This window comes from Wickerhamomyces anomalus (genome assembly GCF_001661255.1).
Source record: "Wickerhamomyces anomalus NRRL Y-366-8 unplaced genomic scaffold WICANscaffold_3, whole genome shotgun sequence".
NCBI classification, from domain to species: Eukaryota; Fungi; Ascomycota; class Saccharomycetes; order Phaffomycetales; family Wickerhamomycetaceae; genus Hansenula; species Hansenula anomala.
In genome coordinates this window covers 1402507-1429234 of record NW_017567112.1, presented here as the reverse complement: position 1 = coordinate 1429234, position 26728 = coordinate 1402507, and the positions used below count along the sequence as shown (strand labels likewise).

Sequence of the window (26728 nt, the reverse complement as noted above, 5' to 3'; positions counted from 1 at the left end):
GATATCATCAAGCTAACAACAAACAACACAGTACCAATTCACCCTATACCTTTAGCTAGACATGATGGTTATTGATAGATGCGTCTCAAGAATAGTGTGGAAAAACTAGTTAATCCACCGGATAAACCTCAATTGATTGACAACCCTTCATGTATCCACTGACAGCAAGATGGGAGCAGACAAAGCTCATGGCACTGGACCCTTGTAAAATTATAATTGACACTTACTACACATTGATGTTGCAATTGAGTTACGAATGGTCCAGAGAACCGAAGTGAAGTTGATACAAAACAGAGTAGAGTGAAATAGCACCAACTCTTTACTATTGATCAAATTTTGAGAAATACTAGCTTAGATACAGATAGCACAAGAAAATTGAAATTGATTGATTTTCAAGTTTTTATCACTTGGTCATGAACTTGCACCTTGTTGTTGATACAGCGGTTTATAGGCTATAGCCCACCGGAGATTGGTTTGAGGTGTACCTAGATCTACAGAATGAAGATTGACACCTGTCAAACTAATTTCAGTACAAGCTGTACATAAACTTCCAAGGGTTCAAAAAACACTGGTCCACAACTAAAACTTCGATTTAACCTGATAAACTTGACCTTCTTGATCTAACGTGCTCAATAACATCATCTTTTTTATCTACGGATCCACTAAATCCACGATCTTCTTCATCTTTAGAGTCATCACCTTCTTGATCATCTTCGAAATCCAGTTTTTGTGACACTTCAACATCATCAGATTGAAAAGCTAGATATGTTACTGATGGAATAGATAAAAAGAATGCACCAGCTGCAACCGCAAGATTAACCATATCACTATCATTAACAGCACCAATAAGGAAAGAAAAGCATTGACCCAAACTTTCAAAAGATCTAATCAATCCAGAGACATAAGCAATTTCAGAATGATGGAAATGATAAGCTCCTATAACCCAATAAACCCAATTAAATACCAACTCACCAGATATTTTGAAAATTTGAAAAGGGACATAAGATCTATAATATCTTGGATTACCTGTCCAGTCAATACCACTTTCAGGTGTAACATCAAATTCATGTTGAATGATTAAGCTGTAAATGAAAAAGGAGACCATCAATACAACGGTTATTAACCATGAGATTTTGACTTTTAATGATTTCTTCATCTTGACATCAAATAAATAACCAGCTATAACATCTGTTGCACCATTAATAATTGCAGTTAATAGAGAATTTAGAGCTCTAACTCTCACGGTGAAATGATGGGTAACATAATTTGATTGCCAAGTTAAAAACCAAACATTTGACATGAATAAAGGTAATAAAAATAATACTTCCTTTTTCAGGAAAACATTTTTCAGATTAATAAATCTTTGTTTCCATGATTCATCTTTAGTAACATTACTTTTCAATTCTTTACCATCTTTTCTAATCAATTTCTCAGGTGGTGATAATAGAAATGAAGCAGGAAACCCTAAGCATTGAATAGCGATCAAGACAATATAAGTATTTAATGAAATACCACCAGATTTCTGGGTCTTGTAGTTCATAGCTAAAGTGATAGACCCACTAATTATACCACCGAATTTATTCCATAATTGCCAAGTCCCAATAAATCTACCTCTTTGGCCATCTTCTGGATATAAAATAGCCACAGTAGCCTCACCGGTCCATAAAGCAGCAGCACTAATACCACAAGTTGCAGCACCAAATAAAACTAACCATTGTGTACCATCTTTTGAATTTTGATATAATCCAGCACTCCAAAATACATAACCAATCGTACCTATTATAACAACTGGTTTAATCCCAATTTTATTGACCAGTATTGCATACAAAGGAGAGAGGACAAACATAATTGCAAATAAAAGTGTATTGGCAACATTTGATGTTGTAACGGTTTGTAACCCACCAGCACCCTATAGGAGACAATATTAGCAAAACATAGATCATAGGATAAAAGACAAGAGGTAAACACTCACTGTATTCATAATTGATGTCCATAGACCTGGTTGAGTAAAACATATAAACCCAATGATATGAGCTTGTGTAGCTGTTGATCTATAAATTCTTTGTACAATCCCCATTGTTGAACGTGTGCAATTAAACAAAACCAGTATGTAGGGTTAAATTGATAGATCACAAAGAGACTGACACTTTATCTCTTCTTTTATACGATTTCAAAATGGGCGATGTTATATAGATCCACATCTTTGATAATTTTAATAAGACCGCCCCGTCTGGTGTTGTACGTGTAGCGTGTACCTGCTTAGAGCGAAAATAGTGGCTCAAATGACTTCAAATGATGAATTGATAGCGGCTCGGGCCGTGAAACATGAAGATAGGGATGGTGAAATGTGAAGCTAGCATGAAAGTTGAAGCCATACAATTTTAAAGGTTGTAAGTGGGCTTGGATTCTGGAATATCAAATTGAACATATTTGTGGCGTCCTCTTGTTGTGGCGGTTGGGTTGCTGCTGTTGTTTTGGTTCAGCTTTTGATGATTTTTATCAAAGGTCTGAGTCTTTTGAAGATAGAAAGTAGCATTTTAACTTTTGACCAACAATTGTATGATCAATGAGTTGAATTGAAGGTTTCAAGAAGTTTTGAAATGCTCAAAAGTGATTTTATTTTTAGTGTGGAAACCAAAGACACGGTTCATATGGCAGAAATTTGGCTACGCATAGCTTATTCGGAATCCTCAAAACGTCAAATAAGCCAGAAGAAAGTAGATGAAAAGCACAAGAGTCTTGGGGAATTAACTATATATGTACTCTGGACTGATGATATTTTAGGAAAATACTAGACTAGTTCACTAAACTTTAACGCGTAAACAGATCACGTGACATCGCTATAAAGTATTCTTGGAAACCTCATCAATGATCCATACAATCACTACAACAAACAGAATGATGTATGTTGCCCATGGAATCTCAGGAATTACACAATTCCCAGCTCTCAACTTGGTTAAATGAAGCATCATCTCGACGACGTATGTACTTCATAATTAAGCTTACGAAATACGGTCCTTGCGTACCTGAACAGAGTTAACGTTTAGTCCCGTGACTCTAAAACTCTTGGGATCTTGATGATGATGAGTTGGACCCAAAGGGCTATAATTGGATTGAACTAAAATGGACTAAGAGTATAGCAATCAAATGTAGATCTAACCGTTAGCTACGTCAAAAATCAACGAAGAACCTTCCAAAAACTGCTTTAATACTACGCACAGAAAGATGAAACTCGTACGCAGCCAGACTCAACGTGTCAGTAGGGAATTTGGAACTCTAGAAGGAGGAAACCATGAAAGAGCACTTATAAGAATATATAAGCAATAATACTATCATACTCTATCCAAAAACGCTACACAGACACTCTCCAAATCCTAGAGCCTTTCTAATAGTCAATTCAAGTTATTTCGAAAGTACCTTAACTCTGAAAAATCTCGATTCTCGACCAAAGCCAAAAAAAAAAATAACAAAAAAAAAAAAAAAAGACCCATAACGTCAAAAATTATCAACAACAACATCGATTTCAATTTCAATCGATCCAAGCTCATTAACCGACCACATACAAAATGTCACAGCTGCAGAGGTATTTCAGCAGGATAAAGAACAGAGCAACAGCCAATATCTACCTCACCTTAACCATTGCAATCCTATCCTTATATTTCGTAAAGACGGTATTAATTGATGAAGATTCAAGTTATTTGTTTGATCTAAGTGATGGTCCTGGTACTTCTGGATTTGGGATAACAAAAGGTGGTACAGGTAATCAAGGATATCAAAAAGATCATAGAACTGGTGGGTTACCACCTACTGCTAGAAAAATATATGAAAATAAAGATATAACAACATATGAAGAATATGGAATTGATGGAAATCAACAACATAATGAATTTTTCAATAAAGATAAGAATAAAATCATCATCATATTGGGTGCTAACATTGAAGGTGGTGTTAATAAATGGAAGGGACCAAATGAATGGTCAATTGAACGTTCTTCAATTCTAAACAAGAAACATTATGCAAAGAAACATGGGTATGAATTAATTATTAAAGATTATACAAAATCTAAGAAATATTCGAATGATTATAGAGAAGGGTGGCAAAAATTTGATATTATTAAGCATGCATTTGATCAATATAGTAGTGGAGATTGGTTTTGGTATATTGATTTATATACTCTAGTGATGGAACCTCAAATTAGTTTGGAAAATTTGATTTTCAAAAAAATTAATGAAACAATAGAGAGAGATTTAAATTATTTTAATCCAAATCAATTGGAATTAGATGTCCCTTTTACAAATTATGATGAACCATTGAATTTGATCTTGACTCAAGATTGTGGTGGGTTTAATTTACAATCATTTTTAATCAAAAAAACTGAATGGTCAATAACTTTACTGGATATATTATTTGATCCTGTTCATTATTTACAAAACATTGCAACTTGGAAAAATGGTGAAAAAAATGCATTGGAATATTATTACAACAAGTTTGGTTGGATTAGATCAAGAGTTGGGTTTTTACCAACAAGAACTATAAGTAGTTTACCAAAAGGTGCATGTCCGGATTTTGAAGGTGATGAAAGGTTTTTCTATAATGAATCTTCAAGAGATTTCCTTGTAAACATGATGGGTTGTGAATATAATAGAAATTGTTGGGATGAAATGGAATTTTTCAAACAATTGAGTAAAGATTTACATGAAAAATGGTATCAAAAATGGTTTTAATCTATATATCTTGAGTTCTTTCCACTCTTGCAATGACTTCTTCAATTGGTTTGTTACCTTGTTGAACTTGTAGTAATTCTTTCTCCAATTGTTGTTCAAATTTTTTATTTCTCTTGTGTTTTTCATCTCTCAAAACGTTATACAATAAGAAATTGATCCAAATTTCCAAGAATGAATAAACAAATACCAAATCATTATGTAACGCTGAGGTTTTAACACAATATGAATATGCACTTATACCGAAAAATATGGTTAATCTAGTTGGAACAATAGATTCAAAATATTTATGATTATCAATAAATAATTGTAATAGATCAATACCACCTAATGAAATAAAAAACGCACCAAGAGCACCCAACAACCCTTTATTATTTTCATTAATGAACCCCTTTTCCTAAAACCGCCATAGTTAGTACCATAATCCTTCACATGAACTTTAAATCCCAATACTTACCACACCCATAGCTTGACCAACTAGTATAACCATTGGTTGATCAATGAGCACAGTGACATCTTTGAAAATGTAGAATGCAATGGTGAATAAGAGACAGCATCTTAGATAGATCGCAGTGTTTGATGATATCATGAAGAACATGGTTGAAGAGGATACGTGCTTGTTTGGATCAAAGACTAATTCAGTGATGAGGGCAAATACAAATCTTTTGACTAGATCTTGTATTTTTTTTTTCGCGGCTATACACAAAATTAGAAAGGCTGAAAAATTGATTCGAAAGTAGCTTATTTGATTCGAAAAATGTGATTTAGGTGGGATCTCATGAATTGATCCCTTTTTCTTCAACGTAAAACCTTCATATTTAACCATGCTTTTATTCTAGCGTTAGTACTTGATTTGTAAACTGGATCATTAATATGTACCGAATAGTCGCGAAAATCGCGACATCTTAAGGTCTACAATATCAAGATAACTAATTACACCTCAATATTCTTGTCCATATGAGAGAAAAGTGCGCTATTTACCAATACTAAGTACGCATATTGACCTATTCATGAGATAAAAATGGTGTTTTCTGCTCATTAAGCATCAGCTATCATGAAAAGTACATGAGGTCATAATCATCTCAACAGAAAAAATAATGAATCTCTAAAAACTATATAAAGGGAAGCAGAATCGCAAAACTACAACATTGAGTTTGTCGACAAAATAGGGATTGTGCTATAAAAACATCTCACCCTCACCCTTGTGCAATGATGATTTCTTTCCGGCCAGATTCATCATCATCATTGTATAGTTTCCGGGGCCAGAGAACACAAGACCAAAAAAAGACAATGGGATAAAAGCTTTCAAAAGCTACTTCAATGGTTCCACACATTTTCTTAAATTTTAATGTGAAGTGGATCCCAATGCCAGCACAACTAAGAACTCAACAAAAAATACTTTTCAGCATTTAGAAAAGCTTCCCAATAATAGGACAGAAAATACCTAAAACCTTTAGTCTTCACCACCAAGGAATTAACTGAAAGAATAAAGTGGTATAATGGGAACATTTCAGCATCTAGAAAAGATTCCCAATAATAGGACAGAAAATACCTAATACCTTTAGTCTTCACCATCAAAAAATTTTCTGAAAGAATGAAGGGGTATAATGGAAGCTTTTCATCATCCCAAACCCAATAACTTATCTTCAACCTTAAAGTATAACAATTAACTGTCTTTAATACAATTTGAAATGCAAGAGAACCCTTGGTGGAATTTAAACCTTCATTGAACATTTCTGAAATTACTTGACCAGCTAAATTATGGAGCTTTACTGAAAATGAGTTTAAATTTTCATTACCTCCTGGATCAAACATGATGAATAGTGGCTTTGGTAACACCACAAAATGTTGAAAACCATCAATAACAATAGATACCATTTTCAAATTTATCACATCTTTATTAGAAGAATTGACCAATTTAATTTCAAAAAAACTAGTGTCTGGATATTCATTAATCATGCCAGCATCAAATGAGTCGAAATCATTTATTTGAATAGACTCCGGCCAGTTGATATTATTCAGCCTTTTATCAGCACTGTTTGGGTTGTCTTGTTCTTCAAAATTGGAAACTTGGTGATAAGAAGCAGTATCTTGAGATTGGTGGTGGAGGTGATTGGTTTGGATTTGGGAATGTTGAGTCTTTGTGTTGTCTTTTTTGCGTTTCTTCTTTCTCATCTTTTCAAATAGGATGAGTGAATTGTTGTTTAGCTAGTTTCTTTCTAGTTGAGGAAATTGAAAATAAAGAAAGTTTTAACCCATTGGAGATGATTTCAGCTTTATGTAGTTTTCTCAGTTGATTCATCTTTGTGTAACACTTCTCCAATCTGTCCACAAAAGCAACTTGTAACCGGCTCAATCTGTTAACCACCAACACCATTTCATTGAATCATCACAACATTAATGTCCATCTCATAAGTCATAAAAGAGAGTCCTGTAGCAAGCGCCTGCTTGGTAGTAGCCACTGTTGTTCAACTTGTATCCTTTCTTTGACGTTGTCTTTGTTGTTTGAGATTGTGTTTTTGTTGATGATGAATCTTTAGCACAAGTTTCGCGAATGCTTAAATTAGGCACTATTGGTTGTAGGTTACCACATTTTAACATGTAATTGCAACGTTATATCAATACTTTCAATGGCATTTCTAAATGGCCGGATGATGCTGCAAGGACTTGGAAGTCGGTGAATACAAATTTAAGTAGATTTTTGCTTATTTATAGTTGAATTGATCGCCAAATTAGGTGTGCACTGATGCCGTTATGACACTTATGCAGAGATTCAAAATTAATATCAACGAGGCTTTCTGTTTGAATAGCAATAGACAACCTACAGTTCTACGGTAAGTATTACGCCAAAAGTAAACAAGATAAAAGCCTCGATTCTGTATCATCTCTTTCTCAAGAGGACATCAATATTTATCCACAATAGTTTCATTATTTTTTCATTATTTGGGTTCATTGATTCTGGCATCTGAATCGAATTGTCAATTTGATAGGGCAAAAGTAGCAGCCAAGGATATCTAGAAGCCAATAAATTTATATCTTAGAGTAATAAACATCTTCTATGGACAGCTTTCATCAAAGTCCACGATGAATTCCATTATAATTTTCTTCTCTCAAAAATCAATCATCATCAATCCATTAACAATTGCTTCTAAGATTGAATATCCTAAAACCAAAGGACTATTCAATAGTGCGAAATCACCAAGGTATGAAACAACAGCCAGTATAAAGAACGCAAAGAATCTGATTGGAACAACACTATCAAAATAATCAGAATTGTCTTCCAAATACGGCACAAGATCAGTAACACCAATGACTGCCAATAACACTGCAAAAAGACTTGATTCTGACTCTGTAAAGATGATTTTACTTCCCTAAATTGCGTTAGTATTGACTTCTTGAAAGTATTAGCTTTTCATAACGTACCGTGTATGACGAGATCAAACGACCAAGTTCTCTTGAATCATATATCAGCTTGTAAACCAAGTATGCAATACCTGCAATCCTCACTAGAGCAGTATAGTTTCCCATCGTTAATTGGTGCTGTTTTGGCCAATTTTTAATTGTTGTTGATGTTGATCTAGTTTCTCGCCTTCATCAAATTTTCAATTTCTACGGGTTCAAGAAAATCAAAACATTAACAGCGTCTACAACAAATCAACCTAGATTGAAAGAAAATGGTTACATCAGGAATGGGTTCGATACTTGATAAGCTTTGGAGCGCTGCTTAGATTATATGATTTCAGGAATTGGGAATGGTTATATTGGTTATGTGCCAAAATAAAGGTTTTTGTTATATTGTTGTTACATTTGGAGGTCGTGATGATGAACTAATTGGCGCCAAAAACTGTAACAAAGCATGAGAGAACTGAGTCACATCGAGCTGAATCTTTTCAGAGAAGTCAAATATTTTGTATGATGTTTCTTGCAGAGTCACAAAAAGTTCAGAATTGATGATTTTGTGAAGTTCAACTTTCAATTTTTGAGAAATCAGACTCAGATTTCATTGAGATCCAGATACAAAGTGAATGATGTCATCGTTATCACTGGACTGTACTACTGCTCAAGTGTTACAAGTTCTTTGTGTTGTTAAACACAAAAATCGTGGTACAAAAACGAATCCCAAGTTACACAAAGTGATATCTTTTTGTGTCAAAAACGGTTTTTGTGTAAACAGTGGTTTTGTGTCAAGAACGGTTTTTGTAACCAGGTTCACAAATGAAATTTGTTTTTGTGTCAGGGGTTACAAAAGGAAACTCCAATATGAGCTCTTTGTTTGGTTTTGTGTCACAGTTACTAGTGTTTTCAACAATAAACTGTTTGGTTTTTGTGTCTGGAGTTACAAAAAGAAGATGTAAAGTGTTTCTGTGGCAGAGGACCCCAAAATCTATTTAGATAGCAGCAAATCCCCAAATCTTTTATCCATCTACCATTCACTTTAGATCCTCATCTTTCATCATTCATCATCAGGTATTCATCACGTTGGTACATGTTTTGGTTGGTTGTCAGAGCTGGTGGTTTGGTTCCCCATGTGTTGTTGGTCTCATCTTCCATTGTTGTTGGTTGCTGCTTTCTATTCCAGAGGCTTGTTTGAAATTAGAGTTATTCACTGTGTTTGGTTATGATTGGTTGGTACTAGGGACTTGGGTAACTTTGAGTTCGCTGCTTATATTCTTTTCTGAAAGTTCTTGAAACTTGTTTTCTCTAACTGGATGATTAATCATTTGATGGATCTGATTTTCAATACGCCACCTTTGATTTATCAAAGTTTGAATTTCGTTGAAGTCTTTTGAAGGTATGACCCTTACTCTTAACCTCCCATTATAAGTCTGAGTGATTGGTCTGGATGATTTGATTTTGAAGTTTTGAACTTTTGTGGGATTCTGAGATTTCAATGATTCAATTTAAGGATTTATTCATTCTACCCTCCAAGATTAGTCTGCACATACTCCTAGTGATAATTCTTTGGGATGACAAGTGCTCCTAGGGCTGTTTTTGGTTTTTGGTTTGTTGTTGATGATGAGTTGTGTTGCTGTTCAATTTGCCAGGTTGTTTCTTGCTCATTTACTTTTGGTGTTCCATTGAGACTTTGGTGATGATGATGGTTGTCTATGTTCATGTTTTGTTGAATCCAATATGATGTTTTACCCAGTGCAATTCATCATTGTACTTTGGATCCATCTTCTGATGGTACTTTTGATGTTTCAGTTGTTTCAGTTGCTCCATTCTGTTTTGTTTTATTTGATTCTGTTTCTCAGTTGACTTGCCTTATGTGTTTTTGTTGTTTTGAACTTTTCAAGTTGATGGTTCTTTTGTGCTTGCCAATGTTGTTGTTGAAGCTTCATTTGTCACTGGTTTCTCGTTGATTAGGGCCCAATCAACTTTAATAGAGTAAATCCAGGTTCTTTCTAAGAATAGTTTGACATTTGAAGATTGGTGGATTTTGATTTCCATTTGTTGTGCCATTTTTTTTTGATCCTAGTGTTGTTTTCATTGGCATTTGAGCTGGTTTGTTGTTTGAGTTGTTGTTCCTATGCTATTCATTCATTTGTCCCTGTTGTTTCATTTTGATTTTCCATTTGTTCTTTTGTTGTTCCAGTTGTTGTTGTTCGTTCTTTTGTTCATGTGATACATTATTGTTGTTTCATTTTCCAGTTGTTGATCTCCATTGTTGTTCCACTTTTTTGTTTTATTCCTTCTGTTGTTTTCCCATTTTTGCTGTATTTGTTGTTCCATTTGTTGTTCCATTTTTTCATTTTTGTTCCAGTTGTTTTTTCCATCTTTGTCCCATTTGTTGTTTCCATTTTTGATCCATTTGTTGATCCATTTGATTCCAGTTGTTGCTTTATTTCATGTTCCTATGATTGTCCCCAGTGTTGTTCCATTTTTTGTTACTCCATTTCTTCTGTTGTTTTTTCCATTTTATTTTCAGTTGATGTTTCCATCTTTGTTCCATTTGTTTTTCCATTTGTTGTTATTGTCCATCTGATCTATTATTGTCCTTTCATGTTCCAGTTATTGTTCCAGTTGGGTTTTCCATCTTTGTTCCATTTGTTGTTTCCATTTGTTGTTTCCATTGTTGTTTCCATTGTTGTTTCCATTGTTGTTTCCATTGTTGTTCCATTTATTGTTCCAGTTGTTTCCCATTTGTCGTTCCATTTGTTTTTGCTCGTTCATTTGTTCATTTGATCTATTGGTCTATTATTGTCGCTTCATGTTCCGGTTGTTGTTCCATTTTTGGTTCTCCATTGTTGTTCCTGTTGTTTTTTTTGCATCTTTGTTCTTTTTGTTGTTTCCATTGTTGTTTCATGTTTCAGTTGTTGTTCCATCTGTTGTCCATTTGGGTTTTCCGTTCTTAGAGTTGTTGTTGTTCCATTTTGGTTTCTATTGTTCCCAGTGTTGTTGTTCCCATTGTTGTTCCAAGTTTTGTTCCCATTGTTGTTCCAAGTTTTGTTCCCATTGTTGTGTCATGTGTTGTTCCAATTGTTGTGTCATGTGTTGTTTTATTTGTTCCATCTGTTTGTTGACTTTTTTCCAATTGTCATGTGCTGGTGGGTTTCCAAGCTGATCTTGTTCTGATATTTTCCTGTTGTTGTTGTTGTTGCCATTTGGATGTGTGCTTTATCAGTGTTGATGTTTCCGTTTGTTTCAGGTGTTCCATGTTGTTTTGTTGTTGTGTTCCAGTCCAGTTGGGATTCATGGTTGATGTTTGGTAATTGATAGTTGATTGATTGATTGATAGTCTCTGGTTTCTACATTGTTTTAGGAGTGAACAGTTTTACAGAATAAATCCAGCTGTTTTTTCAACAGAATGACTTGAGATTGGTTAATAGGAGGAGAAGATACAAGAGAGTATAAAAAAAGAGTTTTTTTATCTTGTTGTTATTACCATTGAGATTTCAATAGCATTAGGATTTCATTAGTCACTGGTTTCTCGTTGATTAGGGCCCAATCAACTTTAATAGAATAAATCCAGGTTCATTTTATGAATAGTTTGACTTTTGAAGGTTGGAGGTTACTGGTTTCTACATTGTTTTAGGAGTGAGCAATTTTACAGAGTAAATCCAGGTTCGTTTATGAACAGTTTAACTTTTGACTTGATGCCTATATATCGCTAGCCAGGTTTCCAAAAAAGATTCTTCAAACATATGAATTTGCTTTTCAAGCTTACAATTCTTGTTGTTGATATCTAAATAAACTGGTTTGAAATCTCAATGAATTATTTTGGATAATAAGTGGAGGGAAAGAAGGGTAGGATGGCGGGCTCTTTCTCTTCAATATGATTTATGTTTTTTGTTTATTAAAGATAGATGAGTTAGAGATTAATGATTATGTGGACCTGTGTTTTGTCTGTTGTGAAATTTTTTGATTGTCTACTGTAGTATTAGCCTTTCTGCTCTTGGGTTCAACAAAAAGCCATCTGCCAAATAAGAAGGTGAACTAAGTGGTATAATAACTATTAACACATACAGTATGATCTCTTAATCGGCCTTATAGAGTAAGACTTAAATATCATGAATGTAGACCTCCAAAGCACCTGTTTACAATTGAGAAATTGTATCACTTGTACAAAACCTATCTTTAACTGGGTTCTGCAAATGAAGTTCATAGCTTTGTGACTTGACGGACTTTCACGCTCTGCGAACCTGAGATCTACAGAATCAACACGTGACAACTCAGTACAATGTGATGGCAGTCCAGAGTTAAATCTGATGACTCTGTTCGTAGAAGTCAAAAGTTTTGTATGTAAAATTCAACAGAGTCACAAAAAGTTCGAAATTGATGGTTTTTCGAAGTTGTTTCATGAGTTTCCTCAGACCTCTGCTCTTTTTTAGTGTGGATTAGTAAATGATTACGTAATTTGCCTTTGTGGTACACAAATACTCTGAATTTTGGTTTTGTGGTTTTGTTATTTTGAAGTAGAAGTTTTGGTTGCGTCTCTGTGTGCTTTTGTGCTGATGCTGTTCGGTTTTGTGTCAGGTTGGCTGGTTGTCTGGTTGGTGGGCAATCGACTAAGTTATCGAAGACACCGAAACGTCAGTATCGATTATTCGTTCTTTTAAACGGTATCTACAGGTATTTTTTCTTGAAAAGCACATGTATTAGTATCAAATTAAATAAAAAGAGTATACCCAAATAGAGCCTAGCATAATAACTTGTAGTATAAATTATTGGGACAACAATTTCTCAGCATGAGCATTGTATCTTAATCCATGAACAGTAACACCTTTGAGGAAATTATTAGCTTCATCAAACTCGTCTTGAGTCAAAACAATATCTGAAAAGTTTTCTTCAACTCTTTTGACACTTGAAGTACTTGGAATATCAATGATTTTTGGGAACTTAATACCATCAATTGTTTTTTCACTCCAATATCTGACCCAAGCCAATGAGTATTGAGCAGGGGTGATGTTTTTCTTTGCAGCAGCTTTTTCAACAAACTCAATAATTGGAGCATTCTTCTTCAAATTCTCATCAGTGAATCTATCAAAAGTTTTACGGAAATCATTTTCAAATAGATCTGATGTACTTTTAATAGAACAAGACAATAAACCTCTTGATAATGGACTATAAGCAATGATTGGAATATCCAATTCACCAGCAGCTTGAGCCAATCCATTGGTTAAAATGTCTCTTGAAAAAATTGAAAATTCAAGCTCAGCACAAACAATCTTATGTTTTGAGATTTTAGCGAGCTTTCTTAAAGTATTTGCGTTCACTTCTGAGACACTAATTCCTTTGATCTTACCACTATCAACGTTATCATTAATGGCAGCAATGGTCACTTCAACTGGAACTGTAGGATCAAGTCTAGCTGCTTCAAAGAGGTCCAAATCAGGGATATAACTGGTGATATTGTCGATAGATTTTTGAATACCTTCTTTGGTTCCATGGGGAGTAAAAGTAGCAATATCTGTTGCACCTTTGATTGAAATGATCAAATGTTGGCGTTGGTCAGGGTATGAATCGATAAATGACTTGACATATTTCACATTGATATCATTTGGACCATAAAATTCACCACCATTGATAAAAGTCTTGTTCGGTAAATTCTTCTTGATAGTGGCCAAAAGGGTTTCATTTAAAGCTGATTGAGGATATGGATCAGGTCTTGCAGTGAAACTGAGTAAACCTAAACCAAACTTAGTGGCTTTCAATTCATTTAAAATTTGTTCAGAAGACATGGTGAGTATTGTAGTTGATGTTGATTAATTGGCGACATCTGTATTGAACCATTGGGATTATCATGAAGTATTTATAGTGATTTGTTGATGCGGTATCAACTGTTCATTGTTCAATCATCCTTCCTTTCAGTGTACTCGATTGAGATGATGTTGTTGTACAACTTCCTCGATCTGGTAATGATTCGGATTATTAAGCGTCTAAATCACGATTATTCAAAATGTTTGAATAGACGCTTATGGCATCTCGCAACGGCCGTAGTCGGTTTCGCTGGAATAGACAGCTTATTCCCGAAAGCCGTTATAGAATGGCAGTTTTGGCAGAAGACGGGTCAGTATTGCTAAAGTAGCCAGGGCATAAACCATTTATATTGTAGTGGAAATAGAGAATAGACCAATAGCACCAAAAATTAATGACAAGTGTGTATTAGAAACGCAGTATACTATTTATAAGCGTGGTCAGATTATTATATGGCTGGGGTGAGTTTATTTTCGACAGAGGAAAACAGATATCTAGTTATACCAGAATGTGATTATTAGCGTCACAAAAACAACGAGCAATTAATAAGAAAGACAACCCAGGCTAGTGAGAGTTAGGTAATAAGTTGATTGATCGGTGGACAAACCCCAAATATTTGGTTTGGGAGGCCCCACAGAGTCAGAAAATACTGGAAATTAACGATTTTGTGATCACAAAAGTTGACTTCAATGAGATCCTGCAGTCTGCTTAGAATAGTGAAGCGAGATGTAGGATGTAGCCAAAGAATACTTAAAGCATTACGTCACTTGCAGTTTAAGAAGAGGTTATATTTGAATTGGCACATGGCTTTCAGCCACGAACAGCTTCTTTATTCCAAACTTTTGAAGAGTGATTATTAGTACACCGAGACCTTTCATAAACTGGTTCCATAGTCTTCCACAATAATGCTACATATAGCTTGGCACTATACCAGAAAAACTACTAGGTTTTGACAAAGCTCCAGTATGGAGGGCGATCTGTGTGGAACAATACACCTCTCTAGCATAATTACAGCATCTAGAAACGATCTTTATAGTTCATTAACCTAATCAAAAGTAATTTTTTTCAATATTCTATACCAGTAACATCACAAGCTAACACGGATACCCATGAAAATATTCATAATCCTAATAAAGCCTCAGCATGGACATTGTATCTGTAACCATGAGCAGTAACACCTTTAATGAATTCATTAACTTGATCAAACTCTTCTTGAGTCAAGACAACATCTGAAAAGTTTTCTTCAACTCTTTTAAGACTTGAAGTACTTGGAATGTCAATGATCTTTGGGAACTTAATACCTTCGATTGTTTTCTCACTCCAATATCTGACCCAAGCCAAAGAATATTGAGCAGGTGTAGCATTTTTCTTAGCAGCAGCTTTTTCAACAAATTCAACAATTGCAGCATTTTTTTTCAAATTTTCATCAGTAAATCTATCAAAGTGCTTACGATAATCATCATCTGGAATATCAGCTGAAGATTTGATTTCACCAGTTAAAATCCCTCTTGACAATGGACTATAAGCAATGATTGGAATATCTAATTCACCAGCAGTTTTAGCTAATCCATTCTCCAAAATTTCTCTAGCGAAAATAGAAAATTCAATTTCAACACCAACAATTTTGTGTTTTGAAACTTTAGCAATCTTGGCTAAAGTATTAGCATTGACTTCTGAAACACTAATAGCTTTGATCTTACCACTATCAACGTTATCATTCAAAGCAGCAACTGTTTCTTCAATTGGCACTTTTGGATCAACTCTAGCAGCTTCAAAAATATCCAAATCTGGAATATAACTAGTAACATTGTCAATTGATTTTTGGACCCCTTCTTTGTCCCCAGTTGGAGTAAATGTTGAGAAATCAAAAGCACCTTTAATTGAGATGATCAAATGTTGACGTTGTTCAGGATAAGTATCAACGAATGATTTGATATATTTCAAATTGATGTCATTTGGACCATAAAATTCACCACCATTGATAAAAGTCTTATTTGGCAAATTTTTCTTGATAGTGGCCAGGATGGTTTCATTGAAAGCAGATTGAGGATATGGATCTGGTCTACCAGTGAAACTCATTAGACCTAAACCAAATGTTGAGGCTTTCAAATCTTTTAAAACTTGTTCTGATGACATGGTTGCTGTTGTAATAATAGTTGTAACTGTTGTATAATAGTTGATGATACTTTGAACAAACAAGTTTCTATCTCAAAAAGTTGAAGAACTCCAGATTATTTATACTTATTCTCTCACCACTTCCTTCAGTATTGTGTACAAGGTGTCAATTACATCAAACTCCCTTAAATCCTCTAGAATCCCAATTACATAATCGGTATTACCTATTGAAGAGCTCGGGCGAGACTGAAATTTCGGAAATTCTATTGTTGAAGCAGTCTGGCTTGTGAGTATTGTTCACAGCTGCTCAGAGTATTTGGCTGGAAATTACAGGCTTTCTACGTTATACGATTTCAATTGATTTACAGCTTGAAAAAGAGTCTGTCGGGAAAATCCTTCATAATTCTTGGCCAATCAAAACGCGTTCGTCTTTAACGGCTCTCGAAAACCCAAACTAGGAGAGGCTACTGGCACGCAAGAAACGACAGAGACCAATACACAAACATTTCTACGTTTAGTAATAGTTGAAAAGATTATTAATTCATGAGGTTATACAGGAATGTTTCTCTGAATCATTAAAGAAAGGGATCGAAATCATAATCAAAATCGTCATATTCATGATAGACTTGTTCTACCCATCTCACTGACAAAATCACCAATGCTTGTACAAATCTCCTCAAAACTGTCCAAAGAGTCTTCAGAGCTGCTTTCATACTTTGGTAATGTTGTAACATCGAGCCTTTCATCATTCTGGTGTATTTCAATAGCCATATTCTCCAATTCAACAACATCATCGTAAGCTGGTGGTGCATCTTGAACAAGAACAAAACTGAACTCGGTACTGAAAAACTTCTTTGTCAACAAATCATAACAATCATCCAAAAATGGATGTTCCAAACTAATCTTTTCACCAAGGATTGGCTCTTCTTGATCTTGAACATTTGTGAACACAGGTGGGAAAAGTTCGTGATCAGTGTTTTGCAAAAGATAAAAGAGTGTTTGTGAAAACATCAATGGAGATTCTTCACGTCTTTCTGGTAGGGATGAGCTTTCAACATGATGAGCATTTTTAAAACGAGCATTTCCAATTTCATTCAAGAATGGAATGATTTCATGAAAGTCATAATTGGTTCTGTTATCGACAATGAAATCGGGAAGTTGATTTCCAGCTATATGATTATTACTTTGAGTATGTGGTGGTTTAACCAAAAGATGTCCATTGTTTGTAATCACTGCACCATTTGGCTTTTGAACTTCAGAGAGGACATATGAAATATCAACATCAAGCTTCTTGTGGATATAAACATTACAGACGGTATCGGGTTTCATGAGTTCTTTAGGTGCATTGGGTGTGCTGGTAACTTGTTCAAGCTCATTTGGATGGCTCTTATAAACATGTGGTTTTATCTTCATTTCAATTTGGAATGTTTGATAAACAAATTTTCCCTTGAACCTAAATAAGTTTTGCTTTTGGTGAAATTCAAAACTAAGAAGTTCCTCAATTTCTTTTAAATGGGTTTCTGGGTTAAATTCATATGTGCATCTGAGTTTGGAGTACTCATAAATGTTGATAACCTCATATTTGTCACTGAGTTTGAATTCCTTTCTTGGTTCAGCTGGTATAATCATATTCTTGATGAATTCTTTGAGCTATAAAACTAAGAAGGAGTTGAAACTTGAAAGTTTTCAGACAACTGCTTCGATTTAAAAGAACAACCTACATGTGAGATGTTTGAAAGGAAAAAGTTCTCTATATGCTACTTAATAGTGAGACGTTTATAGTCTATTTTGTTCACTCTCTTCCACACTTCTCTAACAATACGTTCTTGAGACTCTCTTGCAGTTTCATTCAGATTATCACTAGTGGTGGCTCTGATAGCCAAATACTGTCTTGAACCGAGATGAGCAGGTCCAATATCCGAGAGTTCATGATCCAAAGGTGGGTTGCCATTTGTAACTAGGCCACCACTCTCTTCAACCAATATAACACCAGCAGCTATATCCCATTCCCAGCATCCAAGCTCCCAAAATATATCTGTGGATCCCATCGCAATAAACGCCATATCCAAAGCCGCACTTCCTAAAGATCTCACCCCGTGAACCATTCCACCGCCTTCATTTTTCTTTGCCATGTTTATGAAGCTTTCAATCTTTAGTTTCAAATCTCCATTGTAATCTCTATTCTTCCCCCATTCACAACTGAATAGTAATCCTTTCGGGGCCTCTTGTGGGAATGGAGGTATTGGGTCATGTATTGGTAGTTTTGTAGATTTGTTCAACCAAGCACCACCACCTTTATAAGCTGAGAATGTTTGATTCAGGAAAGGGGCATTGATAACACCAACAACAGGTTTACCATCTATTAAGAACGCAATTGAAGTACAAACCATTGGAAACATATGGACAAAGTTGACAGTCCCATCTAAAGGATCAACACACCATGTTGGTTCGTTTCCTATTATGTAACGATCTTTTGGCTCGTCTTTTCCATATGATTCTTCACCAACAAATTTATGAGTAGGGTATTTGGACAAGACTTCTTTTTTGATAAAAGCTTCAACAGCTTCATCAACTTCTGTAACTATATCAACTGAATTTTGTTTCAACTTGTGATCTGAACTAGTTCTCGAATGAGATGATTTCAATAATATGGAGCCTGCTTCTTCGGCAACCTTGATGGCGAACTCATATATCTCTTTCAAATCAATTGACATGCTTAATACCTTCCCTTATGCTTCATCCTGATGAAATGTCACAAGGAGACTCGTCCAAAATTGTTTATCTTTATTGAAATCTTGATCAGGGCCTTAAATGTGGAGGTGATTATGTCATCTTACTAAAGGTTATTCGCGAGTCCGCTTTTTTACGCCTGTTGTCAAATTTTGTCGGTTTAAGACCAGCAAAATTCGACAAAGTACATAGATACGGTTACCTTATGAAGATAACAGCCATTCCAAAGGTCAAATATCAAACTACACCTATAAAATAGAAATCCTATTTTACTGCTTTCATCTTGTTTCGCGAATTTACTCTCTAATTGCTGCCCCAACCAGCGGACTTTCTGCTTTTGGAGTAGAATCCAGATTTTGCGGTTAATCCAATAACCAAAAGCTGAACAAAGCAGGAACATTAAATGGGGGAATCGACTTAGTATCATAGTTTGATTAGATCGATTGGTGGTGGTGCATTTTTCCACAATAAGTTTAATTTGGGATTGGTATAAATATGCTTAAACAGCGTATTAACTTTTTCAAAGTACAAAGTTAAAACCATTGACTGATGTACACTCAAAATCAAAACATCTCAGGTCTATAATGATTTCTCAACAACAACATTCCACAGATCATTTAAAATATAGTCACAATCAGATGCTTGAGTTGAAACATTACTTGCCTTATGAGAATTCAATTGCCTCTTTCATCACTTTGCCAAAAGCATCTGTTTATTCAAGAGTTAAGAGCGTGAAGGATGCTGGTTTTGATAGTTTTGAATTGATGGAAAATGACTTGCCAGATATCATGGATGATCTACCAAGATTTAAAAAATATTTGGATGATATTGGATTGAAAATTTCTATATTTCAACCATTTAGAGATCTTGAAGGTTCTTGGAATGGATTTGAGAATCGATTGGCTAGTTTCTCTAAAAGACTTGATGTTATGAAGGTATTGGATATTGATCTCATATTGGTTTGTTCGAATTGTCAGCTTCCAAAATCCGAAATCCCACAGAGCGCCTTTGTTGAACAATTACAAATAGCTAGTGATTTGGCTCTTGGTAAAGGAATAAAGATTGCTTATGAGGCTTTGTCATGGGGTACTTACATCAGCAAATTTGAGCAGAATTGGGAAATTGTCAAACTCGTGAATAGACCAAATCTTGGGATTTGTATTGATTCATTTCATTTGTTCATTCATGGTTCCAAGCTGGATATCATTGATGAAATGGCTGGTAAGATTTTCTTTGTTCAACTTAGTGATTCAATGAAATTGAAAATGCCAAAGCTAATTGACCATGCAAGAAACTTTAGATATCTACCAGGCCAAGGCTCTTTTGATATTGCTGAGCTGGTGAAAAAGATTCATGATGTTGGTTATGATGGACCAATGTCTCTCGAATGCTTTTGTCGTCCTTTTAAGTCTTTTAATGACCTTGGTTATGTTTCTAGAGAAGCATTGGCTTCTCTATACAACGTGCAGTTGGATTTGATTAAAGATGGTGGTATCCAAGCTGATATTCCAAGACAATTGAATTTTCAAAACTGTCATGTCAAAGGCTTCAAAAGCTCAAGGCAACACATTGTATTCAAGAATCCAAATGCAGATTTAGATCTTGAGATCTTGGTAACCCCAGCTGACACATTCAAGACTAGACACTATCTATTTCAATATGGCATGTTTTTGGATTGTTTTAAGGAATATGAACCATTGGATAAAGATATACGGAAATCCATAACCTTTCATTGCAGCAGATTAACTTTCAATAGTCTGTTGATTTACATCAAGAGTGTTTTGGGATTAAAAGAAGAGAACAACAAAAACAGCTACTTTGGATTACCAGAATACAAAACATTCACTAATGGTGTTGTATCTATTAATTTGGAGTGTGATGATAATCAAATGCCTTTGAAGAGCTTTTTTTAGATGTAAATAGGAAATACAGGTTTGTTCAATTATCCAGGTAGTTTTATTACCAACCACGTTCAGCATGGGTCGTTCCAGGAGCTACACTTCAGCTGCAGGATGAAGGGAGGGATGAAATTTAAGAATAGCAAGGTTTCATAGATACTTATATATTCATTTCAAAAACTTAAACACTATTATTCTTGATAAAGATTAAATCAACTGATGGAGTCAACAGATTTAACAGTTTGGGGTCCAGTCTCCAAGCTTTCAACAATAGCTTCCACAACTAACAAGACAGAGATTCCATCATCAACAGTGCACTTAGGTGCCTCTTCATCTTTCATCATCTTGAGGAAATGACTCAATTGTAAAGCAAATGGAATTCCTTCGATATCCTCACCAATACTTAGTTCTTCACATTGGATGATTTCATACCAACCTTTCTCTTTACCTTCATTCTCCAAATAACCTTGATTATATAGTTTCAAGTTTGGAATCGTCATGGTACCATTAGTTCCAAAGATTCTATAAAAGATACCATCTGTAGTTGATTCAACTTTTGGAACGATAGGGTTTTCACCAGTACCCATTTCAAAGTTGAACGGTGAAATAACGTTATCAGAGACAATGAATGTCCCCTTTGCACCTGACTGGAAACTCAAAGTGCATACACAACCTTCATCAACTTGATCCGCAGTTGAAGCAGCTGCTCGATTTTTAGGCAAATAATCAGCATAAACTTTTGTAATTGGACCCAATAGGTATTGCAAAAGATCTAAATCATGAACCAAGTTAATCATGATAGCACCACCACCTTGGCTCTTGAGATTTCTCCATTCAACTTGTTTAAAATAAGTATCATTCTTCTTCAGGGTCCAAACACCATCAATTGCAACAACTTGGCCTAATCTCTCAAGATTTTCCTTTGCAATAAGGATATATGGATTGAATCTTCTATGATGACCAACCAAAATCTTGACACCTTTAGACACTGCGTAATTTTTCAACAACACAGCTTCTTGAAGATTTGTGCTCAATGGTTTCTCAATAAGCATATGAATCCCGTTTGATGCCAGTTCCATTGCAACTTTGATATGTAAACTGTTTGGAGTGCAAACATAAGCAGCATCAGGTTTTAGACCTGAATCCAACAATTGTAAAAGACTCTCATATAAAGGGACTTTGAATCTTTTCGCAATGACACCAGCTTTTGGTGAAGGGTCAACAAAACCAATCAGTTCTGCATCTGGGTTTAATTGGATCTGTTCAGCATGACGAGGTCCAATAAGCCCTAGACCGACAACAATGAGTTTCAACGGTGAAGATGAATTTTTAGAAGGCATTTTTCTGGGATGTCTGATAGTATAGCTAGTAGCATGGTGACGCTGTATCAAAAGGAGCGCGCCTCTATCTTAAATAAGAGCCATATTGGTCAGCCATGCACCAGATTTCAGCTTCTCTAATCAACGTGTGTACAGTCGTTACATGTTTTTCTCCATGAGATCTTGATCGAGATTACAAACTTTGTTTTTTGTCGCACATTTCGGATAATACTTTTCGCAAAATTATCTGGGGTAATATTAGGCTACATCAGTTTTATTAGACCTTTCCAAGATCAATTATTTATAGAGCTATACACTTGTTCCTTGATCTTTTTTGTTGGGATCTTATCTATTGGGATACCTGTCCAAAGCACTTGTTGAGCGATTCCTTGATAAATCATCGCCTCAACACCACTAATAACTTTCCAACCAGCGTTCAAGAAATTATGAAACAATTGGGTTTCAATAACTGGATGATAACACATTTCAAGCACAATTCCTGGTGATTTTTGATTGATGAAAACATCCAGTGTATTTCTGGCGATTTTTTCCTCGGTTGTTTGTGGTTCAAAGTTTGGAACAGTTAAAACAACAAGTTTTGGAGGATCCATTTCTCTAGCTTGTTCTGCAGTTTTAACGTGAATAATTTCACCTTCAAAGCCATTCAATTTCATTGATACCTTAACCTCTTCCACTTCACTCTCATATCTATTAATGATGTAAACTTTTGGAACGTTTAACAACTTGTATAATGCAAAAATGGCTGATCTGCAAGCACCACCTCCACCATAAACTAAACCAGGTGATGAAGATAATTGTTCAGTTTCAATTGGGAAGTTTTGAACAAAGCTTTCTTTTATACCAACTGTGTCTGTATTTGTTCCAATTTTGAGTGCTCTGCCATTGTTTGGATCAGTTCGTGTATAGATGGTATTGATGGATCCACAACCTTTCCCGATATCATCAAGCAAATCAACAAGTTCAACAGCTTTTACCTTATTTGGCATAGTGACTGCACTTCCAAAAAGTTTTTCACTGTTTATTTTATGAGATATTTCTGAAATGTATGAAGTTTCATAGATTTTGTAATCCCATTCATCATAGCCTAGTGATTTAAACAAAGCATTGTGTAGAAATGGTGCTTTAGATTTTGATAAATGTTCACCAAAAAGATAAAATGTGTGAGGTTGAGATTTTTGCTCTTCAAAGTTGGGAGCCAAAAGAGTTTTGGAAATAGTCATGATAACGAGCTTGGATCTTTGGAAGGTTGTACAGTTGTTTTCGTGTTTCTTGTCACAATGAAGCTTATGTGGTCATCTTAAATAACAAACCTTGACAATATTTTGTACTTCCTTTGAGCTATTATTTGAATTTTAGAACCAAAGACTTGTAAAAGTTTAGCCGGTAATCTTTTCTTGTTCTCAACAACGATACGACGACTAAGATCTCCTACTTTGGTGTGTATGACTTTTGCGGGTCAATAATCATGATGATGTTTTTGTTGATCTTCGAGACTAAATTGGATTATGCTTGTCATTCGAACAAATGGGGTCTTTGGTAAAGTGATTTCCCAGAACATTGATCCACATAGGTAAAGGAGATACTAGGAGCAAAAGGTGAGAACAGAGTAGATAGAATGGTAGGATTGTTATGATGGAATCTTTAGATTCAAAATACTGGGTTGAATTTTGCACTCGAGGACTTTTCCGCAATTCGCAATTTGCGCAAAAAAGCGAAACTTTTTTCGGAAATATCTACATTCGGAAATTTCGCCAAAACAACTGATATAGATGAAGATACGATAAACTAAACAATAAGGCATAATTTATTCAGTAGCTATACAATTTGTGCTCATTCATCAACCATTCTTACTAGCGGCATCTCCTTGTGATGATCCAACCATACTCACTATTTCAACATCTGGCTTTTCAATTCCTTTAGATTCCAAATCTCTACTACTAGCATTAACACCCATCAATACATTTTGGCCCTCTTCCAAGTCATTTTCTTTTCCCTCTGCAATAAGTTTCATAACTTCACCATGTGCTCTCCAAGCTTTATGTCTAAACAATTCATCAACATATTCAACTGGAATGTTTTTGGTCTCTGGATATAGTAGGAAGAAAATTGGTAGACAAACTGTCATCATGGCCGCAAAGAAAAAGAAGATACCATATTTCATCTTATCAATCATTTGATTTGTGAACCTTGCCATAATGAAAGCCCAAAACCAATTAGATGCTGCGTTGACTGAAGAGGTTGCTGATTTCAAGTTTGAAGGGAATACCTCAGTATTCCAAACCCATGGTGTACCACTCCAAGATACAGCATAAGCAATTGTCCAGATATAGAATAAGGCCAACGATGCTTTACCACCAGCATCAAGCCCAGCATCTTCACCTCTAGATGTTGGTTTCCCAATTTTGATGTATCCACCGATATACCACATGCATAAAGAGCACACAACTAAACCAAATATGAATGAAGGTCTTCTACCAAATCTATCCACAATGAATAATGACCAGACAAGACAGAAAACACCCTTTAGGATACCAAAGATACCAGTTGACAACAAAGACGAGTCTAATGAGGATATACCCATAGTTTGGAAAATTCTTGGTGAGTAATAATTGACAGCATTAACAGCTAATGTGTTTTGAATAATAAAAGTTGAAGTACTTAAAAGTAATCTGTATCTTAATGAAGATGAACGAAATAACTTAATAAATGGATCCCACAACCCAAGACCAATTTTCGCTCTCTTTTGTTCAACTTCTTCCTCCATAATGGCCACTTCATATTTGATATATTCATCTTCTGGATCCAACTGTCTCAAATAACATAAATTTTTGAGTGCTTGTTCTCTTTTTCCCACAGTGAACAACCAACGAGGAGACTCAACTAGTGTATACAACCCTATACCAAATATTCCAGCAGGTATTAATTGCAAAGCGACGGGTATTTGCCATTGTTTAGCTTCATCATCTGGAATGTTAACTGAAGTTCCATAATTTATCCAAAACCCGATGGTTCCACCGATTTGCCATGAAATTTCAAATAACCCAACAAGACGACCTCTAATAGCATCTGGTGAGACTTCTGCACTATACATTGGAGCCAAATTTGACACTGCACCAATTCCTAAGCCAGTCAAGACACGTCCAGCATACATTGCAGCCAATCCAGTTTTAGAGTTGGAAGCCAATTGGATAGCAGACCCAACAATAAGTAGCACAGAAGCAACAGCTAATGAAATCTTTCTACCATATTTAGAACCTAATGGATAGATCAAGAAGGCACCAAAAAAAGCACCAGCTTGGAATAATGATACAACTGTTTCAGAGACCCATGATTGTTCAGAAGGCGTCATCTTATCAAACCCAAACTCCTTCTTGAACGACTTTAAGGCAATCATCCCACCAACAAACCCAGCATCATAACCAATAATTACAGCAACCCATGAAGCCAAACAGGCTGCCCAATAGATACGCCAATTATAAACAACTTGAGGTGTTGGTCTAGTTTCGTGTTTCGCGAACATGTTCTGTATTTTTTGTTTGTACCACCGAAACGAGTACCCAATTGAAACCAAATGATTCAGAAATTTAAAAGGCTACGTTACGTGCTTTATAAAGATCGAAACGAGCAGTCTTACAACCCAGAAATACGCTTCCATTTGGAAACGTTGATATACATTTATCCATCGCAGAAGCTCTTGAGTCTTGGTGAGTCTAAACCATGACTTTCCCCAGATCTCGAAACCAATCCCCACAAGACGTATTCAGTCTCCTCCGAAATCACAACCATCATAACCATCACACGTACGCTTTTACACGTTCTTCTGCGATAGGATTACAAGCATTCTAAAGATCAGAGATTAGCGGAGCAGCATTACGATTAGATTACTATGCAATGACACTAATTTCACGCCAGGCACGACCGGTTATACACGGACAGTAGAAATCAGCTTTTTGCTATTGTATTGCTAGTACACTTTCCAGCTTTAGAATCTAATTTTGCAAACTTTTCTTGAAGAAAGACTTCTCTCTATCCATATAGCTAGTCATTGTGACCTCCTAGAGCAAGATTTGGACCTTTTTTCCGAGATTCTTTTTGATTGTACTACAGAGGTGTGATCCCAAGCTAAACATTGTTTGCATTATTCAAGAATCAACAAAACAACAATGTCTTCAGGTCCTCCGGTCATAGCAGAATTAGACACATCGATACCAAACATGGTTTCACATCTCCCAATCTCATCCACAACTTGGATTGGAGTATTCTGAATGAATGGATGAAACCAAACAACTAACTGTCTCTGTATTATTATCTTGGTCTTAAGTTTCGTGGAAAAGCATTTATCAAGTTTCCCACTCTTGAACTTGATGGTTCGTGTCTCTAATCTTTATTTACATCACACTTAGTAACAAACACTCCTATTCAGCTATCTACTCATAACTCTGGAAGAAAATATTGTGATCGATTCTTGTAGTTGGACTTTGTTTCTTCATGAGTGGGTGCCATAATAGTCTGGTTACCAGCTGTTAGAGTCAGTGTGTTTGTGTATCTTTCATTTCCTTTGTTCGCTGCAGTATATTGAGCTTTAGCTAAAAATTTTAACACATTATCGTTCAACTAGGTAGCAAGTCAAATTTAGATTCAACGTAACAAATACTCATCAGTTCTTTCATGAACTCCCAGAAGATTCAGTCAATACTTCCTGAGACTCGATCAATGTTTTCAAAGT

The 26728-nt window shown here is 35.3% G+C and overlaps 12 protein-coding genes across 12 annotated transcripts; 2 read left to right on the top strand and 10 right to left on the bottom strand.

Moving 5' to 3' along the window:
- Window positions 1–592: 592 nt before the first annotated feature.
- WICANDRAFT_31203 (uncharacterized protein) lies at window positions 593–2077 on the bottom strand (the record flags this gene model as incomplete). The annotated part of the gene is made up of 2 exons (XM_019181807.1): window positions 593–1909; window positions 1973–2077. The coding sequence occupies 2 exons, from the start codon at window positions 2075–2077 to the stop codon at window positions 593–595; spliced, it is 1422 nt and encodes a 473-aa protein (XP_019039382.1).
- Window positions 2078–3566: 1489 nt separating this feature from the next.
- WICANDRAFT_84115 (glycosyltransferase family 34 protein) lies at window positions 3567–4724 on the top strand (the record flags this gene model as incomplete). The annotated part of the gene is made up of 1 exon (XM_019185651.1): window positions 3567–4724. The coding sequence occupies one exon, from the start codon at window positions 3567–3569 to the stop codon at window positions 4722–4724; it is 1158 nt and encodes a 385-aa protein (XP_019039381.1).
- A 1-nt stretch (window position 4725) lies between these two features.
- On the bottom strand, window positions 4726–5310 carry WICANDRAFT_31265 (uncharacterized protein; the record flags this gene model as incomplete). The annotated part of the gene is made up of 2 exons (XM_019181814.1): window positions 4726–5118; window positions 5179–5310. 2 exons carry the CDS (start codon window positions 5308–5310, stop codon window positions 4726–4728), a joined length of 525 nt encoding a protein of 174 aa, XP_019039380.1.
- A 572-nt stretch (window positions 5311–5882) lies between these two features.
- WICANDRAFT_92344 (uncharacterized protein) lies at window positions 5883–7114 on the bottom strand. Its single transcript, XM_019186356.1, has one exon. The coding sequence runs from the start codon at window positions 6894–6896 to the stop codon at window positions 6099–6101; it is 798 nt and encodes a 265-aa protein (XP_019039379.1). The 5' UTR covers window positions 6897–7114; the 3' UTR covers window positions 5883–6098.
- A 717-nt stretch (window positions 7115–7831) lies between these two features.
- WICANDRAFT_78788 (uncharacterized protein) lies at window positions 7832–8249 on the bottom strand (the record flags this gene model as incomplete). Its single annotated transcript, XM_019184788.1, has 2 exons — window positions 7832–8092; window positions 8145–8249. 2 exons carry the CDS (start codon window positions 8247–8249, stop codon window positions 7832–7834), a joined length of 366 nt encoding a protein of 121 aa, XP_019039378.1.
- A 4637-nt stretch (window positions 8250–12886) lies between these two features.
- Window positions 12887–13903, bottom strand: WICANDRAFT_62734 (aldo/keto reductase family protein; the record flags this gene model as incomplete). The annotated part of the gene is made up of 1 exon (XM_019183427.1): window positions 12887–13903. The coding sequence occupies one exon, from the start codon at window positions 13901–13903 to the stop codon at window positions 12887–12889; it is 1017 nt and encodes a 338-aa protein (XP_019039377.1).
- A 1135-nt stretch (window positions 13904–15038) lies between these two features.
- On the bottom strand, window positions 15039–16276 carry WICANDRAFT_100407 (aldo/keto reductase family protein; the record flags this gene model as incomplete). Its single annotated transcript, XM_019180295.1, has 1 exon — window positions 15039–16276. Exon 1 carries the CDS (start codon window positions 16053–16055, stop codon window positions 15039–15041), a length of 1017 nt encoding a protein of 338 aa, XP_019039376.1. The 5' UTR covers window positions 16056–16276.
- A 1515-nt stretch (window positions 16277–17791) lies between these two features.
- WICANDRAFT_100406 (inositol monophosphatase family protein) lies at window positions 17792–18811 on the bottom strand (the record flags this gene model as incomplete). The annotated part of the gene is made up of 1 exon (XM_019180294.1): window positions 17792–18811. Exon 1 carries the CDS (start codon window positions 18746–18748, stop codon window positions 17792–17794), a length of 957 nt encoding a protein of 318 aa, XP_019039375.1. The 5' UTR covers window positions 18749–18811.
- A 537-nt stretch (window positions 18812–19348) lies between these two features.
- WICANDRAFT_105162 (sugar phosphate isomerase/epimerase family protein) lies at window positions 19349–20677 on the top strand (the record flags this gene model as incomplete). Its single annotated transcript, XM_019180438.1, has 1 exon — window positions 19349–20677. The coding sequence occupies one exon, from the start codon at window positions 19349–19351 to the stop codon at window positions 20675–20677; it is 1329 nt and encodes a 442-aa protein (XP_019039374.1).
- A 197-nt stretch (window positions 20678–20874) lies between these two features.
- WICANDRAFT_31493 (Gfo/Idh/MocA family protein) lies at window positions 20875–22002 on the bottom strand (the record flags this gene model as incomplete). The annotated part of the gene is made up of 1 exon (XM_019181840.1): window positions 20875–22002. One exon carries the CDS (start codon window positions 22000–22002, stop codon window positions 20875–20877), a length of 1128 nt encoding a protein of 375 aa, XP_019039373.1.
- A 272-nt stretch (window positions 22003–22274) lies between these two features.
- On the bottom strand, window positions 22275–23222 carry WICANDRAFT_62729 (uncharacterized protein; the record flags this gene model as incomplete). The annotated part of the gene is made up of 1 exon (XM_019183426.1): window positions 22275–23222. One exon carries the CDS (start codon window positions 23220–23222, stop codon window positions 22275–22277), a length of 948 nt encoding a protein of 315 aa, XP_019039372.1.
- A 454-nt stretch (window positions 23223–23676) lies between these two features.
- Window positions 23677–25942, bottom strand: WICANDRAFT_92343 (sugar porter family MFS transporter). Its single transcript, XM_019186355.1, has 2 exons — window positions 23833–25942; window positions 23677–23700 (listed from the first exon to the last, which is right to left on the bottom strand). The coding sequence occupies exon 1, from the start codon at window positions 25520–25522 to the stop codon at window positions 23840–23842; it is 1683 nt and encodes a 560-aa protein (XP_019039371.1). The 5' UTR covers window positions 25523–25942; the 3' UTR covers window positions 23677–23700; window positions 23833–23839.
- Window positions 25943–26728: the final 786 nt, after the last annotated feature.